At 38.3% G+C, this 23,482-nt stretch overlaps 1 protein-coding gene across 1 annotated transcript in view; it reads right to left on the bottom strand.

Annotated features, from left to right (window-relative positions):
• Positions 1 to 20,965, bottom strand: part of LOC134003104 (protocadherin-15-like) — a 154,225-nt gene extending 133,260 nt beyond the window's left edge. The window contains exons 1-4 of the mRNA XM_062442236.1: positions 20,930 to 20,965; positions 19,639 to 19,777; positions 7,379 to 7,393; positions 6,636 to 6,701 (exon numbers count right to left, since the gene is read on the bottom strand). Of these exons, the coding sequence (XP_062298220.1) occupies positions 6,636 to 6,701; positions 7,379 to 7,393; positions 19,639 to 19,777; positions 20,930 to 20,965 (256 nt within the window). The remainder of the gene's footprint in view (positions 1 to 6,635; positions 6,702 to 7,378; positions 7,394 to 19,638; positions 19,778 to 20,929) is intronic.
• Positions 20,966 to 23,482: the final 2,517 nt, after the last annotated feature.

Here is a 23,482-nt window from a genome sequence, read left to right as displayed (position 1 = left end):
AACAAAAAAACATTTTAATAAGATAGTCAGTACAAATGGGATAAAACTTGATTCATCTAAACTGTGGACATAAGGCGACTGGTGAATGAGAGAAGTATTGAAAGACAAGGGGGGAAAATATAAATGAGGAGATACAACATGATTTGAATGGAGACTGTTAAATTTATATTTTCAAGCATATTATGCATATTATCTCCCAAACAACACAAAGCTAGGAGAAAATATAGAAGAAAAGGGGAAGAGGGTCAGAGAATGTAATTTTCACAAGAAGAAAGGCAGATGGCGAATAAGATAGATATGTGTTTAAAGGTTGTCCTGACTTCATAGGTGATTGATGGATTCATAGAAAACTAAGCACCAATGCCAATCTTCACTGCATTTTTTTTTTAAATTGTTTGTATTCCCACACAGGCCAAAGATTATAAAGTGCTTTACTTTGACAGTAGTTTTTAGATTTATACTTGGTGTTCATATACATATGTTAAATCAGATTCACAAACCAGTGCTAAGTTGCTAAGACAAATAACTGCCATCACAGGTTTTCTTGACTTCTTTATAAATAAATAAAAAGTAAATAAAATAAAAAAAAGTGAAATAACTGACTTTTAGGTGCATGTCTCTTTACAGGTCCAAATCATAAGATACCCATTACCTGGCCCCATGCATTATTAATCAAACAATGTGTCTGAGACCAAAATTATACTTCAGACTATTAGGCTTTGCATTGCAACTTAAAAAGGACAAATCATCCGTTTTATGATCTTCTGTTATTTTTATACTGTAATGATCTCAGATGTCTCGAATTAAAAAACCAGGGCGTCCGCCTGCTCTGAATGCCTAGTTTGCAATGTTACCTGTAACTTCCTCCTTGTGTCAGATAATTGCCTTTAAACTGTTCCATAGCCTTTGTTGCTGAGATTGTTCCACAGGTTGTTCACATATTTCAGCTCAGATTTGGGCTTGAAATGTACAAATTTATTTGGAAGTTTCCATTTCATGTAAAGACTGAGGAAAAAAAGCTGCTACTACTGTTTGTATTCATAGCCTCTGGAGCCGCCAATCAGAACAGAGTAGGCTCATCAAAAGGTGGGTCTTAAAGAGACAGAAGCTGAAACAACCTGTTTCATACAGAGGCTAAACTGAGGGGCTGTATAACGAGTCAGTGTAAAGAGTCAGTATAGATATTAAAGCAGTATTTTGAGCTGTAAACAATGCAAGTGTATTTTTATAGAGTACTATGTAATTATATTTATATTATCCAGATGTGCATGATACGTCCCCTTTAAGATGCTATATGCTCACATGCATGTGTTTACAGTAATAATAACTTTGACTTGGTATCTTCCCTTTAACAGATGCCAGTATGCATAGATCAATACACCTATACTAATATATACATACACAAACACACAAATACATTGGGCTTGCATCGACTACACTGTAACTAACCACTATGTGTGTATATGTGTGTTTGTGTGTGTGAGACAGAGGTCGAGCAATCGACAGAAAAAGTGAAAATTAGAAATGAAAGATAAAAAAAGAGATTTAGCTAGAGAGAGGGGGAAAAAGTGGAAGGAAGCAAGCAGGGTTGTGTGTGTGTGTGTGTGTGTGTGTGTGTGTGTGTGTGTGTGTGTGTGTGTGTGTGTGTGTTTGTGTGTGTGTGTGTGTGTGTGTGTGTGTGCATGGGAGAAAACTTCATACTTTCCTTACGCACACACACACATATCTGCACACATACAACAACATTAATACACACAAGCGTACCCACACTGAGCGATCTCATATCTGATCTGCCAGACATGAAATTGGGTCATGGCCTTCTGTGCTACCGTGGAAACCATGTCAAATGCCTTGCTGTGATTCGCTGATGTTGTATAAACGGGGAAATTTAATGAAATTGGTTTCTTTATATGAGAAATAGGATAGAAAATAGAATTCATTAAGGGAGTTTCATTCCATGCCATCTTTTGGCTATCTCTCTTATGGTTTTTCTGCTTGTGTCTTGCAAAATTATTGAAAAAACGTGAGTACAGGCAAAGAAGAAGGAGACAGATAGTACCTACACCCCATGTAACTGTATCTAATTTAATTCCATAGACCATATAATATAAATTGGATCTGTTCACAGTGACCTCACTTTATAGGATGTATGACTGAATACTGCATTCAGCAGTACCTGATTAAAATGACCCATGTGTTAAAAAAGCATACAGGCAGAGCAGCGTGATGCTGCAAGTGTGTGCAGCAACACAGAGAGGAGAGAGAAGGAACGGTCCGAGACAAAGAAGCACAAAGAACAATTAGAGCAAGAGAAATGAGAGAGAGAGTAGAAGAAAGTGAGGCAAGAAAGATTGGGTTGAATGAGAGGGTGACAGAAATAAAGAATAAAGTGAATATTAGGGGGGAAATAGAGAGAAAATGAGCACTGCAGAGGTGCATTAGTAGAATTTTTACAGGACATTAGCTTAACTGAATAAGACGACTGCTGGGGTATCAGCCAGGTACAAGCCACGGACTGAAAAGTAATCATCACATCTTCCTCTTCCTTCAGCGCTTGGAGGAAGCAGGTAAAATAGATTCATGGATAATATGTACGACAACAGATGTAGGGAAAATGGGCCCACATAAACTGTTCGATAAATTGAAAATGAGTTTGCAACTGCCATACTGTGCAAAAGTTTTAGGCACTTTAGATTCTTATCCATAATGCAGTACCATCAGGGAGGCATCTGATCAGTCCCAAATTTATTCTGCAGCATGGCAATGACCCCAAACCTACAGCAAGAGTAATAAAGAACTATATCTTCGGTAACAGGAAGAGCAAGGTGTCCTGCAACAGATGGGATGGCCGCCACAGAGCCCTGATCTCAACATCAGCGAGTCAGTCTGGGATTATGTGATGACAGAAGAAACTGAGGCGCCTAAATCCACAGAGGAACTGTTGCAACTTCTCAAAGATGCAGCGACAGCCAGCCTGCCAAGAACCTTATAAACTGTGTGCAGGTGTAGAGGAGAAATGGTGCTGTTTTAAAGACAAATGTTTCTTTTTTTTTTTACTTAACTATGTATGAAGTTAAATGATAAATAAAAAAACTATTCTATTATTTTTGAAAGCAATGGCATTGGCATGGATAGTGAACTAACTTTACAGTGCAGCATCTGTTTAACTTTGCTTCTGACAGTTTGAGAAATTCAGCCTACGTGGTCAGATTCAGGTTTTTCTGTGTGTTCATGCTCATAATATATATGTATGTACTGTATTGAATGACTGCTATTTCATTTGGATTGGTGACCTTCCACCTTAATCCTACTGACTGAGGTTTCCACAGACCACAGAGGTATACTTTTTTATCCCACAGGTACTTTATTGTACCATTCCAAGTTTTCATGACTTTGTCAGTGAATTTGTAAAGAATGACTTCATATCATTATTTTCTATTTCTGTCTTAATTATTGCTTTTTAAAAATACCAATGCATTGGAGTCCTGGGGGACCCCACTGAAAAGCAACCAATTCCACTAATGCAGTTTTAATAGATGGCACTATTTATTAGTATTTATTAGGTATTTAGTTTATCTGTCAGTCATTTTGAAGGCTTTGTGGAAAGATTGTACTTGGGATAAAAGCTGCAATTTGTAGTAAAGACAAGTATATATATTTGTTTTACACAATATGCAAATTAACTGTAACTTCACCAAAATATATATATTTTTTCACAGGTGTCATTAATTGCATAACTAATACAGTTCTGAGAAGAAATAAGTTAACATTTTGCTTTGATGGTTGTTAAACCTGCTTATTCTTGGGTTTCCCAGGGACCCCAATTGGTTGTCCTTGTATGTGTCGGTAGAAAGAGGGTTAAAGCATTATTTGTGTCTAAGACAGATTAGTGAAACTGAGTATATTCACCGAGTGCTACACAAACATTTTGTTAAGGCAGAAAGCAAAGATGATTGTGTACTATTACATGCAATTTTGTATGTTGATGTAGCGTGTGTTATGTAGTAAACGACACATTTAATGCATCAATGCGATGGGTCTGTGCATTTATGTCAGTGTCTACATGTGTGTGTAATCCTGCCCACCCACCCCCACACCTAGCCACTAACTCTAATAACCCTTTTACTAGATATTATTAAAATCACACCCCTAATTTCAATATTATCTTATTTTATGACATTTCCCTGAGCAAAAAAATCCCCATCTTGTATCTTGTTACCCCCCCTTCCCCCTTCCCTTTTCTTTCCTCAAGACTCACTTCCTTTTGCCTACACCAACCCTAGATAATCACCCTAAAGCTAGATTCTCTATTAAATCCATAACACTATTTCACAGCCACAGAGCAATACATGGCATTATGCATACAAACCGCTCCAATGCTAAATTACTCTTCAACAGCCCGGTTAGGAAGATTACTGCTCAAACAGACACGCATACACACTCGTACATACACTATACTATGCACACAAGAACACACAGACGGACAAATCATGAAGCACAAACAAAATGCAACATACAAATGTATAATCTATATTCATGTCCATACACATTGTAGCTGCCCTAGGTCTTAATATCATCCTATTTTACAATACTCCATTAGTAGATCCATTTTACAACCATATCTTTCTTTATGAAATAAGAATAAGAAGTGATGTATGTGTTGTGCGTCGCACATTGGCAAACAAATTGAGAATCCCACAAAACGTGCCACATTATAACTCCCTCGGTACTGAAAAAAAAAAAAATCAACTATTTTGCTATGGTTTTACTATAATGAACCTTGCATTCATTTTAAATGATTTGATTTGAACAAACACACACTAAAAATGACATATAATGTATTAGTAAGTAAAAGTACTGTAAAATGACATAATAAAATAAAATAAAAATAATAATAAAAAATTATAATTTGGGGGTGGGGGTGGGGTGTAGCAAGTGGGAAACAGGGGAAAAAAAGTCCTACATGTATTTAAAAGTCCTAGACCTCATCTGAAGAATAGACGGACACATTAAAAAGGGAAATTAGGAGAAATAACAAGATGGATAGCCTAATAGGATGCATTAAGCCATCATCAGATACAGACATGTCAGCTGGGTAGGTAGACGGTGCTACTCTCCTCTCTGTCTGCTGTTGCTATACTAATCTCTCGTTATGTCAGTAAGGATTACAGTGATCGGGTCTCATGATTGAAAAACTTTGTTGAAAAGCAGACATGGCAAACATTGTGACCGATTTCTTAACAGTAATCTATAGGCTGAAGAGTTATTTAACCACACAGCCCGGCCTGTCTATCTACACTTCTGCTTCGCTCATTTAGAAATGTGTGGCTGTCTTCTGGGCCAATCTAAACCTTAATTTACTTGAGACTAAATTAAGGCTTAAAGCTATCAAATATGCTCTTTTGAATTGCTCATAAATCATGTAGACACACAAGCATGCACTATCAAACACCTTTAGATTGTGTGTTTGTTTGTATGCCCCTGTGCAGTCCAAATGGCAGCGCCATCAATCCAGGAACCACTAATTAGCTAAGAAGGTCTTAAGCAGTTTGGGCTAACTCTGGAGACAAAAAAACATATAAAGATACATTCTTTGGTGCTCAGATTAAAAAAAGGGTCTCTGAAAACTCTAGCAGCCTTCTTTCTGTGGCGTATCAAGGAGGCAGAAGAGATACTATCATATTTACCTCAAGGGTTTGTATGTGAAAAATGTCTTGGAAACCAAAATAATCATTCATAAATTAAAAGAAAAAACTAAACAACTTGACTTTAACCAAGCGTCACTGGAAAATTACAAACAAAATCATCACACAAGAAAAATGCTGCTTGTAGATCCCAAATATAGCTTCTTATACTGGAGCTCACACTGTCCCTGTCAGATAAAAGTAGTAGTATTTAATATTTTGAAAAAAAATCACTTATTGCTTAAAGTTGGAGGAGAAGTGGAAACTGTGCGGAAACCTTTGTGGTTTGTTATGTGCAAGATTATTTCTTATCTGGGTGCATTGACTTCCACATGTCTTGTTGTTACTGTGAGGTTGCCAGGCAACCAGTGGAGACTCCAGGACAGATTAAACAAAGGAGATACTGTATGTATTAATTAGTGAGCTTTAGAGATGCTTGTAGGCGGATTTTGTTACCCTCTCATAGACAGGCTATCTATTTTCCTGTTTCCAGACTTTATGCTATACTAAGATAACCAGCTGCTAGCTTCATACTTACACCAGAATTCTACTAATCTATTTATCTACCTCTCGGCATGAAAGTGAATAAGCTCAGCATCTTTAAGCATGCCTCCTGCAAAATACTGTTAAGTGTGCACGCATATAGGGATGGAATGGCACTAAAATCCCTCTGTTGTTCAAGTACTCTTAAGAGATTTCGTTGAACAGAGATCAGACACCACCAATGACACAGCTGACCAAGGCCTGATGAATATTAATGGGGCAGGTTACATGCCATGCCAATCAGCAGCTGTTGAAAAGGTCAAGACTGTCTAGCAGTGTTTGTTTAAAGTTGGGCAGCAGATGATGATTATCTTAAAGGCATAACTTCTAAAACAGTGTTCACTTGTCACAATTTTTATGAGTAAGTAAGTAAGTTAGTAAGCTTCATCATACAAATTAATACTTTACCGTTGGGACTCTCTTCGTCTATGGCAACAATGGTGGCAGGAGGCCCGGACCGAGACAGTTTACATTCTGTGAACGTGAAAAAGAAGAAGAAGAAAAAAAAGACTTCAATATTGATACATTTTGGGGATTCATGTCATTGTACACATTTTAGAAAGCTTGAAATATGAAACTTTATTATGAAGTATATAGAAAACGTGATGAATGTCAGTAGTTAGTTGGAAATGTTTTTAAATTGCAGCTGGCGCAATCATTCTGTCAGCTGTCAGTGTCACATTTTGAAATAGAATTGGACTCACACAGTGCAGCCCTCTATACAGTATGTACAGCAGCCGAGACAGAGTGGTTATAAGTGGCACAAACAAGATGGAAGGTGAAAGTGTGGTGGTGTGAGGGGTTAGCAAAGAAAGAAGTCCAGATAGAGGAAAATGATGATGGACAAATAGAAAAAAAGACAAATAATAAATGGGGAACTAAACATAGAAGAGTAAAGAAGTATAAAGCAGGGGGTGAAAAGCAATAAATAAATGGAGATAAATAAAAGATGAGGTTGATAGATGAAATCTACATCCTATTAATTTATAACTCGAATGAAATGCAGTAGAAAAAGAGCTGACAGTGAAAAGAGGCTAATGGTGTCATTGATAACCCCCCTGCTACCATCTCTGCAGGGTTAGCAGGGGTTAATAAACTAGCACAGTGTCTGAACACAGTTAACAGAGGAGGAAAGAGGAGATAGTTCTTACCCTCGTATTGCCAATCTGCAGAAGGACACACATCCCAGTAGGAAGGAGGGAAGGAGAGAAGGTAGCAACCAAGGAGAGGTAAGAAGAAGGGAAAAAACAGAGAAACAATTCGATTAAAGATAAGATTAAACCTTCAGGGAGAAGAAAGGCACTACACAAAGCAATAGAGAAAAAGAGCAGGGACAAACACAAAATAGTAGACGTATAGGCAGGCACGTATGAAATATGCTGCCAGGTGTGTGTGTGTGTATGTATAGTATGTTGATGTTCTTATCTCTATATGCTATTCCACCTGCATTCACAGCCACCACCCGCACTCGCACTCATTGCTGTATGAGGAGAAATAATTTAACCCAAGCTGAAGGCTTAACATGGTCCTGTTCAGAGGGAGAACAGCACTGACATTCAAAGATTCTCCTTTATCCCTCTGTCCTTGCCAGGATACGGAAATACAAGAACACCCACATCGGGCAACATTATTGTACAGCTCTTGAGAATGGTTGGAAAAAATCCCACAGGAAGGCTGGAAGATGGATATCTGCTCACCTAGAAAATAGACTTCATGGAACAATGATCACACTTTCTCTCTCTTACTCGTCTCTCTCTCTCTCTCTCTCTCTCTCTCTCTCTCTCTCTCTCTCTCTCTCTCTCTCTCTCTCTCTCTCTCTCTCTCTCTCTCTCTCTCTCTCTCTCTCTCTCTTCTCCTTCACGATTAAGCACTGCAACTGTTTGACATCACAGATTATCGCACGATTCATTGGTATTGTTTCTTGTTTCCTGCTATGGGAGATGTATTGAACATTCTCAAACATAGATTAAACTGCCATAGGACTTGCAATTAGCTTATATTAGCGCTGAAAATGACTAGTATTCCAATTAGTCACACTGAGAAGGATACAAAGAATGTTTTCTCAAGAGATGAAGACGCAGTCAAACTGAGCTAAATGTTAGCTTGTGCAATTAACAAAAGCTTTTCCCTACTCTTTTCATTGACAAAACGGCATACTATCTTCACAAGGACTTTAGTTGAATTAGTGGGGAATTACATATAGAAAAATCTGCTAAACATTAACTACATTAGTTGTCATATTGTTCACAGATTTGACAGTAAGCAGCTAGCATCCTAAGATAAATATTTTATCAGGCACCGTGTAAAGACACTTACACAATGTCTAAAATTGTTTACTTTAATCTCTTAGTGTTTTCTTAAAAAATAACATCTTTAATGCTTCTGCAAGAAAACAAATTCACATTTCCCCCACAATAAAATGCCCCATTTTTTATTCTGCTGCAATCTTTACAAATCACTGCTTGCTAACTTTACTTTTGAGCTGAGGAAGGAATAGGGGGCCATGTGATACATTTACATGACATATAATGACAATAAACTCCACCTCCTTCAACACCTTTCAACATACTGCAAAAGAAAATCTGCTTTGCCAAATACGTTTTGGAGGAAAAGTACTTATATATTATATACAGTACCAATCAAAAGTTTGGACACACCCTTCTATTCTCTTGAATCAGAAAGTGTGTCCCAACTTCTGACTGGTCCTGTATTTTTTCCCCACTTCACTAAACAGAGTTCATAAGCAGGAGGTTGGGGTTGGATGTGTAAGGCAAAGGACACTGACACCAAGGACCAGAGTTTGTGTCTTGTCTCCCACATGTTCATCCAATGTAGATTACTAAAATACTGGCTGTTGAATGATTGTGGTTTTGGTTTAAAATTGAAGGTTTAGATGGTCAGTTTAGAGAATTACATGGGATACAAACAGTAATGTAAAAAACAATAAGTAAGTATTACTTGGAAAACAACAAGCGGGCACAGTGACTTCACAGGGTCTTGTCATGGGGCCACAGTGTTTTATCATAGTTGTATATATTTTAGTTATGGTTTCCCCAGCCTTTTAATGCTTTATGTGCAGGATAGTCATGCTATATTAATCTCTATGTTTAGTGACCACAACATGAACCCTCGATGGTCCCATGACTAAGACAATTTGCTAGGTTGTGCATTTTTCAAACAAATCAAACACTGCAGTGGAGGAAGAGAATTTCACCCCTTTTTATCCTTCTGACGCTTTTCTACAGGTGCAGCTCAGGCAAGTAGTGCATAAAGATGAATGAGCCATGGAACAATAGTAACTAGTTACATCACACTCTACCAGCTGGCCTCTCAGTGTGCATTTGTGTGTGTGCGAACAGCAGATGACAGATGTGTATCCCCTGCTTGACTGCCTTTTTATCCTTCAGCGTAAGCTGATGCCCCTCATCTATTACTAACCAGCCATTTGTTCTCTATAGGGCATCTCTGTCTTTTTCGTATCTCCCCCTCTTTTCTTCCCCTCAGTTTCCTTCCTCCTCTGTCTGTTCTCATCTGCCTCCCTCTCTCTACCTGTCAGTCTGCTTTCCCTCTCAAATAATAAAAATGAAATGGGATGAAACAGTATCAGTCTGGTTTGCAATCTAAAGTGACAGGTGAACACGATGAGATCTCACAATGAAATGAGCTAAGAACTGGAATACAGTGAAAGGACCAGTAATGTTAATTTAAAGTCCCGGCTCTCTGTGTCTGTGGTAAATTTGAGGAAATCACAGGCAATTCTTTCCAGCACAGTCTTGACTGAAACAAATGGTTACAAGTATTTCCACAAAACTTTAACAATGAAGATTAAATTGATTAAGTTGCGACACACTGTGAGCTGTCCTAAATTGAATCATGTGTTCCCATAATTCCCTGTCTCTCTGCATGATAGTTAACTCAAAGTTGCCATTCTTACCATGGAAAAACTCACTAAGGAGAGAAAATCAAGATAAAGCGTCATTTGCAAAGAAATGCATATTCTCCTCTCTTCTTTCACACAGGTCACAAGCATATTTCCCCAGAAGTGTCACTTGTTTGTATGAGATATCCCATAAAAGAGCTATGGTATTGTTAGTGCTCTCTTGTATGCAGGCACTTATCATGCTTAAGTGTGTACTCATGCTCCCCCTCAAAAGTTTAGTTGTGCATTTCTTCTCTCATTGATATGTACGTGTCTTCCTGTAAGCACTCACTTATAGGCTGGTAAGTATACACTTGCACTCCCCTCTTGTTTCGGGAAGAAATATCACTGGCATTTCTTTATGTTTGAGCAAGTGAATACATCTATCTAATGTCAAGTTTCTTTCAAGCTAATGAAAAGTTCTGTGAAAAGCTATGTGAGGGGAATGAGGGTGAGGTGTTCAAGGTGTGGAGCACATAAAAAAAGACTTAAAACTTTGAAACTCCATTCAGACAACATCAATGGAAAACCTTGCTACATTTCAGATTTATCATCCATCCAATGCCTCCTTATTTAAACCCTGAGTGTTTCAATCAATATCTTCTTTCTGTACTACTCAAATTCTGTCCAAAAGTCCCATTAAGGTCAAAGCCAACCAAGGAAGAAGAAGACAGAGAAGTGACTGCAGCTGAAGACCACAGCAATCACCATATGGGTTAAACAGGCGTAAGCTTGCTGAAAACAACTATTGTTCAGTACACACAGACACACAGTTTAGCAACTGTCACCATGAGACACACATACACATGTACGCTGCTTAGGAACACACTTCAGACCACTTCGAACAGTCCAGGCAATTGAGTCATATGCCTGTATGCAGATGCACACATGAACCTACACACTCACACATGCTAAAGTTACCATAAAATATACATGCAGGGACTATGACTCAATGAGGCAATTGACACACAATGCAGATTATGTGTCTATGTGTTTGTGTGTGTTTATTGAGCTGGGATCCGTTGGGTACATAGTATGGGTTGCTCTACGGAGAGGAGCTTTTATATTGCCTTAGACAAAGGCATCAATATTGATTTCCACAACATTAAAGGACTAGTTCAGTCTTCTTTAAGCTCCCTTAAAAACAGAAATTGTTGATTTAATCTTATTTTACATAAGGAAGGAAAAAAACAACATTTGTTACACATTAAAAGAGGATATAACGTGCACATTTGCAGATTGGCTATTATTCTGGGGCTCTACTGGTTTATCTGTGCATGATTTTCCAACCCAGTCTCACAGCAGTTTTTGAAATAGCCACAAAATTTAATCCATATATTTGTGTACAGTACATGGACAAAAATGTTCCTTTTGTTTGTGACACCAAGCTAGCTGTTTCCCCCTGTTTCCATTCTTTAGCTAAGCTATGCTAAACTAAGCCAATCAGGTGCTGGCTGTAGCTTCATATAAGGGACAGATGTGAAAGTGATACTTCTCATCTAATGCTCGGCAAGAGAGCAAATAAATGTATTTCCCAATGTTTCTGAACTATTGCTTTCCTTACAAATAAATGTTTTTGTTTTTTTTACTTTGTACTATAAACTATTTCTTAAGGAAAGTATACCATATGTGTGGTATAGCAATGTAACATAATGGGGAAATAATGTCTATAAAATGCCAAGGGGAGCCAAGAGGGACCTTGGGGAGAAAACTCTCAGAGCCAATCATAACTTCAGTTTATATAAATCAATGACAAAGTAGTCATGTGGCCACAGAGGTTCACTCTATACGGTAGAGAGGCAGACGACATAGCATGGAGTACTGGCCAGCTGAGGATGCTTTCTTCCCAAATGACAGGGAAGAATACCACAGATGTCTGAGCCATCACACTGACCTGATTCCACTGAAATAATTGATTCATTTCAGCTGATGATGTCTCAGATTGTGCCTGAGAGTGATGCTCTGTGGGTCCATTTCACAGGACAGAAAAAAGTAGTAGGCAATCTAAAGATTATAATGTACTGTATTATTGTATCTTATCCAGTGGGGAATGAGCTGAACTTTGTTGGTAGTGTAATGAAGTTAAACAACTTTATGCAACTAACTACGACAACTTTCTTTGTTATGTAAAGGAGGAATATCTTAATTAGGAGTCCTCTCCAGTGAGACCAGCAATATAAACACTTTCAACCGCAAGTTATGACATTAAATAGACATCCAGCTACAATTTTACAAGACTATGTCAAAAACCAATTACACAAGAAGTCTGTAGTTACTAGCATTTGCTAACTTTCTCATTTCAGCCTAAATGTTTTCTTTCTAATGAGTTCCTAAAGCTTTTTAATCATTTTTTTCGCTGAGCCATATTGTGAAATATTTTTGCTCATTTGAGTTCAAGTTGTACTTGACTGCATCCTGCTTGTTGCCATCTGTTAAATACTCGCTTGGCTACTTTGCCTGAAGTCTAGATTGTAAATGGAAAAAAAAATCCAATGATGTTCAACTCTAAAATATGCTGAATAAATTTTAAACATACTGTAGCAACAAAGGCAAACAGAAGTTATCTCAAGAGATGCTTATCAAGTCTTTGCAAAGATTTCCTTCGTAAGAGAGAGAAGAGTTTGAAAGCGCTGTTTATTTCTGCTGCTTGACTGATGGCCGCGGAATTTGGTTATGGCACACAAAAAAAATGGTAAAGTAAATATTTTATGATGAAGCTGTCTGATAATGAGCCGGGTCAACGTGAAATGGATAATATAACAAGAGAGGAGTTAGGAGATGAGAGTCTGCCACGAAATATGCAGCTGCATCAAGTGAGCCATCTAGAGATGTCATTAAAAAGGTCTTTTGGGGTACCTTTAAATAATTCACTGAATCTGCAGAAAATGTGTTTTGCCAAATGTGTGCCTTACACAAACACACAATGACATGAATGAGGATTAATGGCATCACAGTGACCTATTATTGTGAACAGCATATATGTGTGAACATGCCCGCAGTGTGGAAGTGTAGCCATTAATAGTGTTTCACAGAGTTTGTGAGTTAATTACATATTGAGTCTTTTTGATATAACTTAATTAATATGCAAAGAGTCCCTTTGAGATAATTTACTTATTTAAAGCATTATTAAAACTATGTAAATGAAAATGTTAATACAAGAAGCTATGCTGATCATTTCTTTCATTCATTCTAAACCAGTCCTCTGGTGTTCTGCAACATGCATTTCAGCTCACACGCCAAAAAGTTTTGCCGCAGAATTGACTGGCTGATAGACAGAATTGACTCCTGAAAATATACTACACAGTCTGCTCAAACAAGAGGATTGAGAGATGTGGTTGTAAAAGGTGGAAATAAAGGAGCAGACAGACAGGTGAAAGGAGTTTTTTTTTTCCTCTAAAAGTTCTCCTGTGTCATGTCCTTTTTAAGCTTCCATCAGCAGGTACACCTATCTGCACCGCTCCCTGGGGTCCGATTCCTCTCCGTCTTCCCTCCTCTTCCCTCTACCCAACCAGCCAGCCGCTCATCCATCACCGATACATCTATACCCCCCCCCCATGATCCATTCATCCATGGAGGACAGAGGAGGAGCAGAGAGGACAACATTGAAGAGGAAAGAAGAGACAAGTCAGGGGGAACAGAGGAGAGAGGACAGGCAGAGTTGAGAGCAGTGGAGAGGACAAGAGAGGAGAGGAGAGGAGAAGAGGAAAAGGGGAGGATTGTAGAGGAGAGACAGTGTGACCTTGTGTCAGATTGATGTATCTCTGGAGAAAACGGATTGTCGACCCGCTCAAAGAAAAAAACCTCGCACACTTAGACACACACACACACACACACACACACCCCCCCCCCCCCACACACACACACACACAGGCTCAGTGCTGTAGGGATCACTACTTTGTCACTGTGCTGGCTTATCCATTATCCTGACTCTCTCCCTCTCTGTCTCTGCCTCAGTATGTCAGGTCTGTTCCCAGCCAGTGCAGGGTTGAACACAGCTGACAGCAGTGGTGGTAATCAGATGCCAGTTTTTCTTAGGACACATGGTGAAAAAATATATTTTGGGAAATAAACTTTGATTTTTTTTTCTCTAAGACTTCAATGATAAGATGAATGTCTACCTAGTGGAGTTTTTGACCACAGCACTATAGTAGCACTATAGTAGCACTATAGAACAATATTTCAATGAGCAGGTAATTGCTTTGTATCTTGCACTCTCATGAGAAAGCATGGATGGTCGTTTGTAGCCATGCACGAAAGAACTGACATTGCGTTTGATGGGGAAGTAGACTTATGGAAAATGGAGCGTTCAGAGCAGGCTTAAGCCCTGGCTTTTGATTGTTGACCTAATTTTCTCTCCTCCTGCCTTGACCTTTCCCTGACACGACTACTATAACTTTTTTTTTTTTTTTTTTACAGCTTTTATTGCTTCTCATTTCTTCTCTTCTGTTATCCTAATTAACCTTTTTAGCTGAACTTTGAACACATCTCTATTCAGTGGCAATGCGTAGCAAGGACAAAGTCTCTGGTACAATCAATACAATAAATAAGCAGTGGTCGAGTAAAAGGAGTATACAAAGATGGAGAGAATATAAAAGGCTCTTAAGAGAGTGATAGAGGTAGTGACGACAGCACAGAGAGAAAAAAAGCAATAAATATGAGCAGGGCAAAAGTTCTAGAGGCAAAGTGAAGGGTGGAGAAATACCAATCTAAAGAAATACCAGGCTGCTTCAGAGATGGGGGTATAAGAGGGAGATGACAGCAGCTGATGAGAAGGAATGGCACTGTAGTTGGGGGGGAAAAAAGACAGCGCAAGGGACAAATGCAGGGCGTGAAGATAGGAGAGGGCTGACGTTCACTTCAGACAAAGCATAGTACAACAAAGGAAAGCAGTAATAAATATTAAAATCACCTTGAAAACTCCAACTCCCCTCCACATCCACACACCGACACAGATGCTGACACATACATAAAATATACCTTAAATCTACAGTACGAGCCCACCACACAGGCACAATTGACATTCACTGTGTAGCATATTTGTCATGAGCTCAGGTGCAATTGTCCTGTACATACTGTCCTCTTCCATCATATACACCTACAGGGGGTGGACACAATATCATGAACACCTGGCCAATTTAATAAGGCCTACAAGAATGGAATCAATATCTCTCTGGCATCGTTCGGTGTTGTCTGGTGTTGAATACTGTTTCGTAGACTCCACAAAGGTTTTTTTTATTACCCGTGTTGGACTGCATTAGATTGTACATGTACTATTCTGTTTTGGAGATTGAAGATAACAGAGTTTGAAAAGGGTCAAGGCCTTCTCTGTAGCAAGAACAACTGCTGAAAAATTATAAAAGCACTTCAAAACCATACAAGTACAATTAATTATGGAGCTATTGCCAGTTCTGTATAAAACTATAATTAAAGCATGCAGGATTTGAATTGCTGAAAAAGAGATGTGGGCAGTTATTCAAAGCTATGGAGACAGACTAGGGTTTTTGGAGGGAAACAGTAGTTGATCTAGCGCTATTAGTTGATGGACAATCAACATTAATGGGCATTTTAGAAACTGGTGCAGTTGCATACACATAAACACTTTCTCGCTCTCCACTATGCCTTTTCTGAATAGAGGGTTCATCACCTGAAAGGCAGCTGATATGGAGTGGAAGTGGACAGTAAAAACCTCTGAGAGCTAGTCTACTTCGACACCAACTATCAAATCAACTAAATTAAACCTCTGTTTGCCACTATGCACATGAAGCTATCATATTCTTTTATATCACTGCCTTTTTCACGGTGGGCTTAAAATCACATAATTTGCAGTAAAGCTTAAATAAAATTAGCCATCATTGGTCATCATTTGGAAATTAATTTGATTTGTTTTATACTCAAGTTTGAACACATCAATTGTCATATTTTTCTTCACTAGTAAGCATAGATGACATATGTGGCTTTTCTATTATTTTTATACTGTTATGATGTCAGATGTCTATGTTAAACATAGTAAAATGTCCAAAACTTGAGGTGACTGTAAGTAAAACTGCTTCAATCTGCAAGCCAGAATCTCAGGTTTCAGACAGCTCTGAATGCTTGCAATGTTACCTCTACTTCACCCTCTTTGCTGACATCAGATTGTTCATGCATGCCCACAAACGACTGTCCACTGTCCCTTGTCCTTTGTTGCATAGGTTGTTGCAGTCTGTTCGTGTTGTCCACTTGCATATTTTGGATCGTATTTGTTTGTGTTTACTAAGTAGAAGTATTTTTCTTCCCTGTCTTTGTTGGCATATTACTGCATTTCCTGGCATATTACTGCCAATTAGTCAACCATCAATTAGTGGAGTGGCATGTTGTTCCACAGGTTGTTTGCACATAATTCACTTGCATATTTCAGATCAGATTTAGGCTGTGTATTTGCAGATGTATTTGAGAAGTTTTCATTTTAAGTGAAATTCTCCTACTAATGTGTGTTTATACAGCCTCCAGAACTGCCAAACAGAACTGCTGAGGGGCACTATAAGTCCCCTTAAGGAGCTGGTCCTGTTTCATACGCATAGCACATTGTTTTGGGGTTGGTATCCATGGTGACAGATGTTCCCTTTCATGGTAGTCAGTGACAAGTGTGCCAGCTGTTTATTTGTACCCTCCACTCTTAATGCAGAGTTACTTCCACAGCTATGATCATACAGTGAAAGGCTTGTGTGCAGGAACTGGTTTGGAAAAGGGCCATGGTTATGCTAGTTATGATGTTACACAGAGTCAGTATCCTTTTATTACAAGTTTCAGAAAGCTAGCTGAGAGGTGAGTCAGAGAATAATAGAGAGAAGCCACTAAAATCAAGTTAATGTATTGTGCTGGCAAGGATCCTTTTCATTTAACACACTGCAGCTGTGCCACACAATAATCACAGGCATGTAATCACATAGACACACACACAGTTTCATTGTCATGCAGGAAACTCTCATAGACAATCAAACAGGTGCACAAGAACACATTCAAGCATTTAGGCTATAAAAGCAGCACGAACACAAGAGATACACACGCATCACACTCAATGTACAACAACTCTAGCATAACTCTTTTCATACCTCCTGTTGTGACTTGTTCACATTCACAGATAAGTCACATTCAATTAAAACAACCAGTGAAACACCGCCTACACGCCGCCAGCTTCAAATGAATTCGTAATCAGAGTCAAGTCAAGTACAGGAATTCACCAGAGCAGAGCGTTTGCATTTCAGTCTGGTATTTCTCAGTCTGCACAAGCCACATTGATGTTAAATTCAAATTTGACAACAACAGCTAAAGTACTGTATATGCTACAAGTCAAATAGGTTTTAAAGATGAGTAATAAAATGTTGTTATTTTAGCTAATCACTTAGAAGTGATGACAGGTTCTTGTAGAAGAAAATAAACACAAGCAAATTTGACACATTGTGTCGTCTCTCATCCTGGGATTGAGACTCATTAAAGATATAGTATTGCTGCTGTCATTCGGGAAACCAAAAGTGAGTAAATATAGTCTCTCACCTTGGGACCAAGGCTAATTAAAACACACTAGTGCTCTTGTTATGCCTGGGTCCAAACAGCTATAATCATCCCCTCATCCTGGGACTCAAGCTCATTAAAAACACACAAGTACTCATGTCATGAGGGGACCCAAACTGAGTTCAAAAAAATTGTCTGTCAACCAGTAATTCACTCATTAAAACATACTATTCTTGTTACTTGCAGATCCACCAGAATGAATGCAATGCTGTTTTTGAGACCCTGCCAACAGTTTAGGAAACAGTTTTTACAAGTTTAATTGAATGCAAGCAGACAGGTGTGATGAGGAGAAAATAGGAGCGACAGATGGGTCCGGGGAGACCTGAATTGAAGCGATGTTCAGAATTGAATACCTTCACTAAAAGCTCTTAAAACATACACACATGCACAGAAACACAAACGCTGCTTATATACAGCACACCCTTGCACACACACACACACACACACACACACACACACACACACACACACACACACACACACACACACACACACACACACACACACTCTCAGACGTTCACCTTTGTCTGCAACCCCTGTCAGCTAAATGCCAACCAGATAAATCTCAAGGACTAAGAGTTAAATGGAATATTAATATTCTGACAAATTGAGCAGAAAGTCAAAAGAGTATTATGCTGAGCTCTCCCAGTGGTGATGACTTCATTTCTGTCTTACTTTGCTTAAGTTTGCTCTCTCTTCAGTGAAATCTTAGTCGTTTTTTTAAGAGGTTTTTTTTTTTTTTTATCCCTTTGGAATATTTTTTTCTTTTAACTGTTGCTATCATACAATTAATTCCATATTCAATCACATTATCAAGAGAGGAAACACTGTGACTTACACAGTGTTAAAATTGAGGATTACAACATAGCTGACAAAAGACCTTAAAAAAGAAAGAAAAAAGCAAACCAAAATGCATCACTAAAAGTCACATGAGAAAGTTCACTCCACTCATTGATTAGTTGTGTCTGGCACGGGAGCAAGAGTGTAAACACTGGAAACGGTTTCTGAAGAAGGTCCTCTGGAAACATATAAATAATGGATCTTGATTCACTTTCTGACTAGCTGCTGCTGTTAATTTAGCTCATCCCAGTTTTCAAACCACATGTGGCTATGGGAGCTGTTTAAATCAAACTTGAGTTGTTGGGTCAGATCAAGGTTGGATCACATTCCCACTACTGTCAATGAACTAGGTCCGATTCAACCTGCCTAAACAACAGAATTCTTTAAACACACCAAGAGTCTACAGCTATGCAAGCAGTCGTTTGATTCTGTACATGGGCACAACGGTGCTTTTAAGTCAATGAGAACAGTAACATGATATCATACTTACAATGACCTAACAGACTAACATAATTTAATGTATTGGAATGCCAATGGTCAGTAGGTTTCATCCCCTGGGAACCATGAATGTCAATACAAAATGTTGTGCCAATCCATCCAGGAAATGTTTAGACACAGCATTTCACTTAATAAGTAAAAACTGGTGGTGGCAAGGTTCATCTCCTGGGGACTATAAATATCTCTGCAAAATTTCATGGCAGTCCATCCAATGGTGGTTGAGATATTATAGCCTGCACCAAATGATGGACCAACCAACAGAGTAACACTGCTAGAACCAGGAAGTACAATATTAAGTGTTGGACAAAAATGGAGGCAAAACTAAAAAAGTAAAACTGAACAAACTACGGAGCATTATGATTGTCCAAACAAAGCAATATTCATCTTCAATCAGCAACAGATGTCACATACCCAAGAGGATCAATAATAAACCAGGTAAATCTTTTGACACACTGTAGCTGACTGAGATATGCTTATTACCAAAGATAAGACTGAAGTAAAACAAGTCATGTGCACAATTTTGATATCAAATCCCTACTGAGCAGACATGAATCAAAAATATATGAAAACAAAAAAGTGAATATGGATAAAGACTCCTTTTACCTTCTGTGTCTTGGCCGAAACAGGTTGATAGCAGCAGCAGATAAAGGACTCCTGTTCCCATTATCCCCGGCCATTTGACCCGGCCCCATGACAGTGGCCCCATTAAGTGCATGCTAACCATCTTCAGCTGCGTATCCAGCTGCGTAGAGAGGAGGAGACAGGAAAACATAGACACAGGTCATTCAAAATCACTCATTTTTAGCTGCACAGTATGTAAGTAAGTAGCAGCAGCACAGAAACATCTGTTGGCCTCGTTCAGCCCTTTCACAAATAGAAAAAAAAAAAATCAAAGTGCAGTTATTTTCAGATACTTTCGTTTTCTGGCTACACCACCTGTCCTCTGGCTTTCGTTGAACAGCGATGTAGAAGCATACGTCGCCATGTTCAAAAGATGACATCTGCCACTGAGCGAAACATCAGCAGTCATACGGAGTTTGATGTAGCTGAACTGTATGCACTGTGCCATGTACTGTATGCAAATATGCTTTCCATATTGACAGCGCACTCCATAACCTCCCTAAGGTGAGATATCCTGACAATCTAAAGCTCAGATGGCATTTAATATTCATTTTGTGACTGCACTTCATGGCCAAAATCTTTGATCAATCTTTGTGCTCGTGCATCAAAGTAAATGATTGCTTCACAGGGATTTCCACGACAGGGGGAAATATAGAAACCTGTGGATAATGATAGAGAGGGAAATATTTTGTGCAATGTAAACTGGCAGCAGTGCCAACAACATCTCAGATCTTTAAACAGTACATTTGCCACAGCTGATAATACATTATAGGTTTTGAAAGATGGTATCCCAGCAAAAGACTGAGAAAAATACATTAAGCTCATGTGTGCAGTTTTTGTGTGTGTGTGACTTTGGTTGGGATTCATTATATTTTATAGAGAGAACATGTATGGCTGAAGGGAAAGTAAAAGGTCTCTTTGAAGTTCAAAGAGACTTTTGTGTACTCTCTGAGTCCGTATGTGTACTTGTCTATAAATTGGTCTTTGATTGCTTCGCAGTAATGCGGCTCAAACCCATCTAGCATCAATACTGCCCACTTACTTGCTTGTTCAGATGACCTGCAAGAGTAAACATCTGCTCTTAAACACAAGCACTCAAGGGATAGTGTTCGTCTATGTGAGTGAAATATAAAAAAATATATATAATTTTTTCATCTGGGGAAAGTTAACTAAGGATAGTTGTTCTTTTTCAACACACTGCTTCACATCCATATGTTTCATGATTTATGAACGCCATTTATCCCACAGCATTAAGTGCCTTGCTCAAGGATACCTTAACAAAAGGGTCTGAAGGCATGGAGAGTATCATGCTGTTGCCCTTCCATCATCTTCGCAACTAGCCTGGGATTTAAATGTGTCCACATAAAGCTTGCCAAATTACCTGAATGGTCCATTCTATGCTCTGTGTATACTTTACGTAAAGTTTGACTTTTGATCCTGCTGTATTATTTGAGGAATGTTCATGTTAAAAAAAAAAACCTACATGCAGTTTTAAAGTGTAAAGTCATTTTATTTGTATGCAGATTGTTAGACCGGGTTGGCTGGTGACACCTATTATTTCAGCTGTTGGCTAAAGATGATAAGCCTACTTTTGTATACATCTTTGTTAAATTGAAGACCCATTTTTTACTGCAAATTTTTTTAAGTGGTAAAATCTTGACAGGCAGCAACAGTAACTAAGGGAGTCTGAGCTTCAAACACAAATTTGAATGAGGTACTTTGTATGTAAAGTGAAATCGTATCTTATTCAAAATAACTTCTTTAGATTCAACGAGTAGGTCTCATTGAATATACTCAAATCTGTCAATCTACAGTTCTATGGTATATAAACACCTTAACATTTTACTGTAGCATTATTTTGTTACAAATTTCATTGGCTCACTTCAAAATTAAAACTGATGATATTCATTATTTTACAAAAAAGAATTTATCCTGAAACTAAACTCAGCAGGGCTCATTCAGTACGAACAAAATTAATCTGCCACCTGTTAATTAGAACTAATATATAAAGTTCCCATGGCAGAGATTACTGTGACAGACTCATATTACTCTTGGCCTGTCCTCTGAATGGAGATGAAGTTGGCTGACAACGAAAATGTAATTGTGATATTCTACCGAACCCCTGAGGTAAAATCCAACGGTCACTGGGGCTTGAACCAGGAACACTACAATTTGAAGGACACAGTCTGGACTCACTGTGCTGCTCCCAACTGTTCTTAATTGAGTTTAATACATTAAAGTCTGTTGCTTCAATCTATCCATAATGGTGTGCAGGTGTGGAGTACTGTGATCAAGATGTAACAGAAAGTCTGCAGAGGAAATTGATAACACCTGTTACATTGCAGATATATTCTTTCTCAACAGAGAAGCAGGGTTTTTTGTTATTGTTGTTGGTTTTTTGTTTGTTTGTTTAACTGTTGATGGCAATGTCAGCCTATTGGCCTGCATCTTTTGTTCAGACTAAAATATCCCAACATCTACAAGATGGATTGACACACGATTTGGTACAAACATTCTATTGTCCCTAGCCGATGAATCCTAATGGCTTTGGTGATCCTCCAGTTTTCTTCCATCATCACCATGATATTGACATTGACATTTGTGATTACGAATGAAATGTCTCAACAACTGTCATGTCCTCCTCAGGATGAATTGTGATCATTTTGGTGATCCCATGACTTTTGATCTAGAGTCACATCAGGTTAGAATTTCAGTTTGACCAATTCTTTTGTTTCTTGCCAAATACCTGCAAAGCCTCTGCTGTATTTTATATTTACTGCTGCATGCTAACATGCTAAGCGAAGATACTGAAAATGGTAAACTTTATATATGCTAAACATCAGCATTGTCATTGCGGTCGGTACAGTCTCACAGTTATGATAGCATGACTATAACAGCATACCATTGTGATATCATCTAAACTGGATAGCTCTCTTTTGCACGCAGACCCAGTTTAGCAACAATCTGAATGATTGAACATTTTCCAATATATACACTGAACAATTATCTGTACACAGATGTCATTTGCAATTTGTAAGTGACTCAACAAACTGTAACACAGTTGTGATCAAAGTGAAATCATTTCACTGGGTAGGTATTTGCATGAAGCTGTATCATCAATATAATGTTTGCTCACATGCAATTATTTATACAGTGTCAACAAATTTCAGCAGATGGAGTATATATTTATGTATGATGTATAGACTTACATATATATATAATACTGCTCATACCAACTCCCTCAATGCTTTGATAAAACACAGAATATCTTCATTTCCACATTATAAGTGCTGCAGGAATGTTGCAAAGGGATTAAGGCCTATCCTGCTGTAATTATCTGAGATTATTTTCATAAATAATTTTTAACATTTGTAATTGGTGCACAGGCAATACCCAATTACATCCTCCTTTGACACTTTGTAATCCAAACTGTGAAACACTCTCAGAAGTTGATCTTTTCTCTCTTACTTTTACCGAGTTTGACAAAACAGTGACTATGTTTACATGCACACTACTATTCCACTAATATTATGAATATGACAATATTCAGAATATGATGAGTCATGTAAACATCATTCTGAACTAGGCTTTACTCTGAACGTAGCATTTTCTGATTAAGACAGGTGGGATTTGTCATTATTATTTTGATTTTAGGAGCATTCTTTGGACATACATGCAGCACTTTTGGAATATGCATCTCTATTGGGGTTTTTACCACAGTATATGACACACAGCCCTCTAGACTATCTCTGTGCATTGTAAACAAACCAACTAACCAACAGTTAGCAAAATTACATATACTGGAGAAGGAAGGCAGATAGAGGAG

The sequence above is a fragment of the Scomber scombrus genome, chromosome 21 (assembly GCF_963691925.1).
Source record: "Scomber scombrus chromosome 21, fScoSco1.1, whole genome shotgun sequence".
NCBI lineage: Eukaryota > Metazoa > Chordata > Actinopteri > Scombriformes > Scombridae > Scomber > Scomber scombrus.
This window is presented reverse-complemented; position numbering and strand designations above follow the sequence as displayed.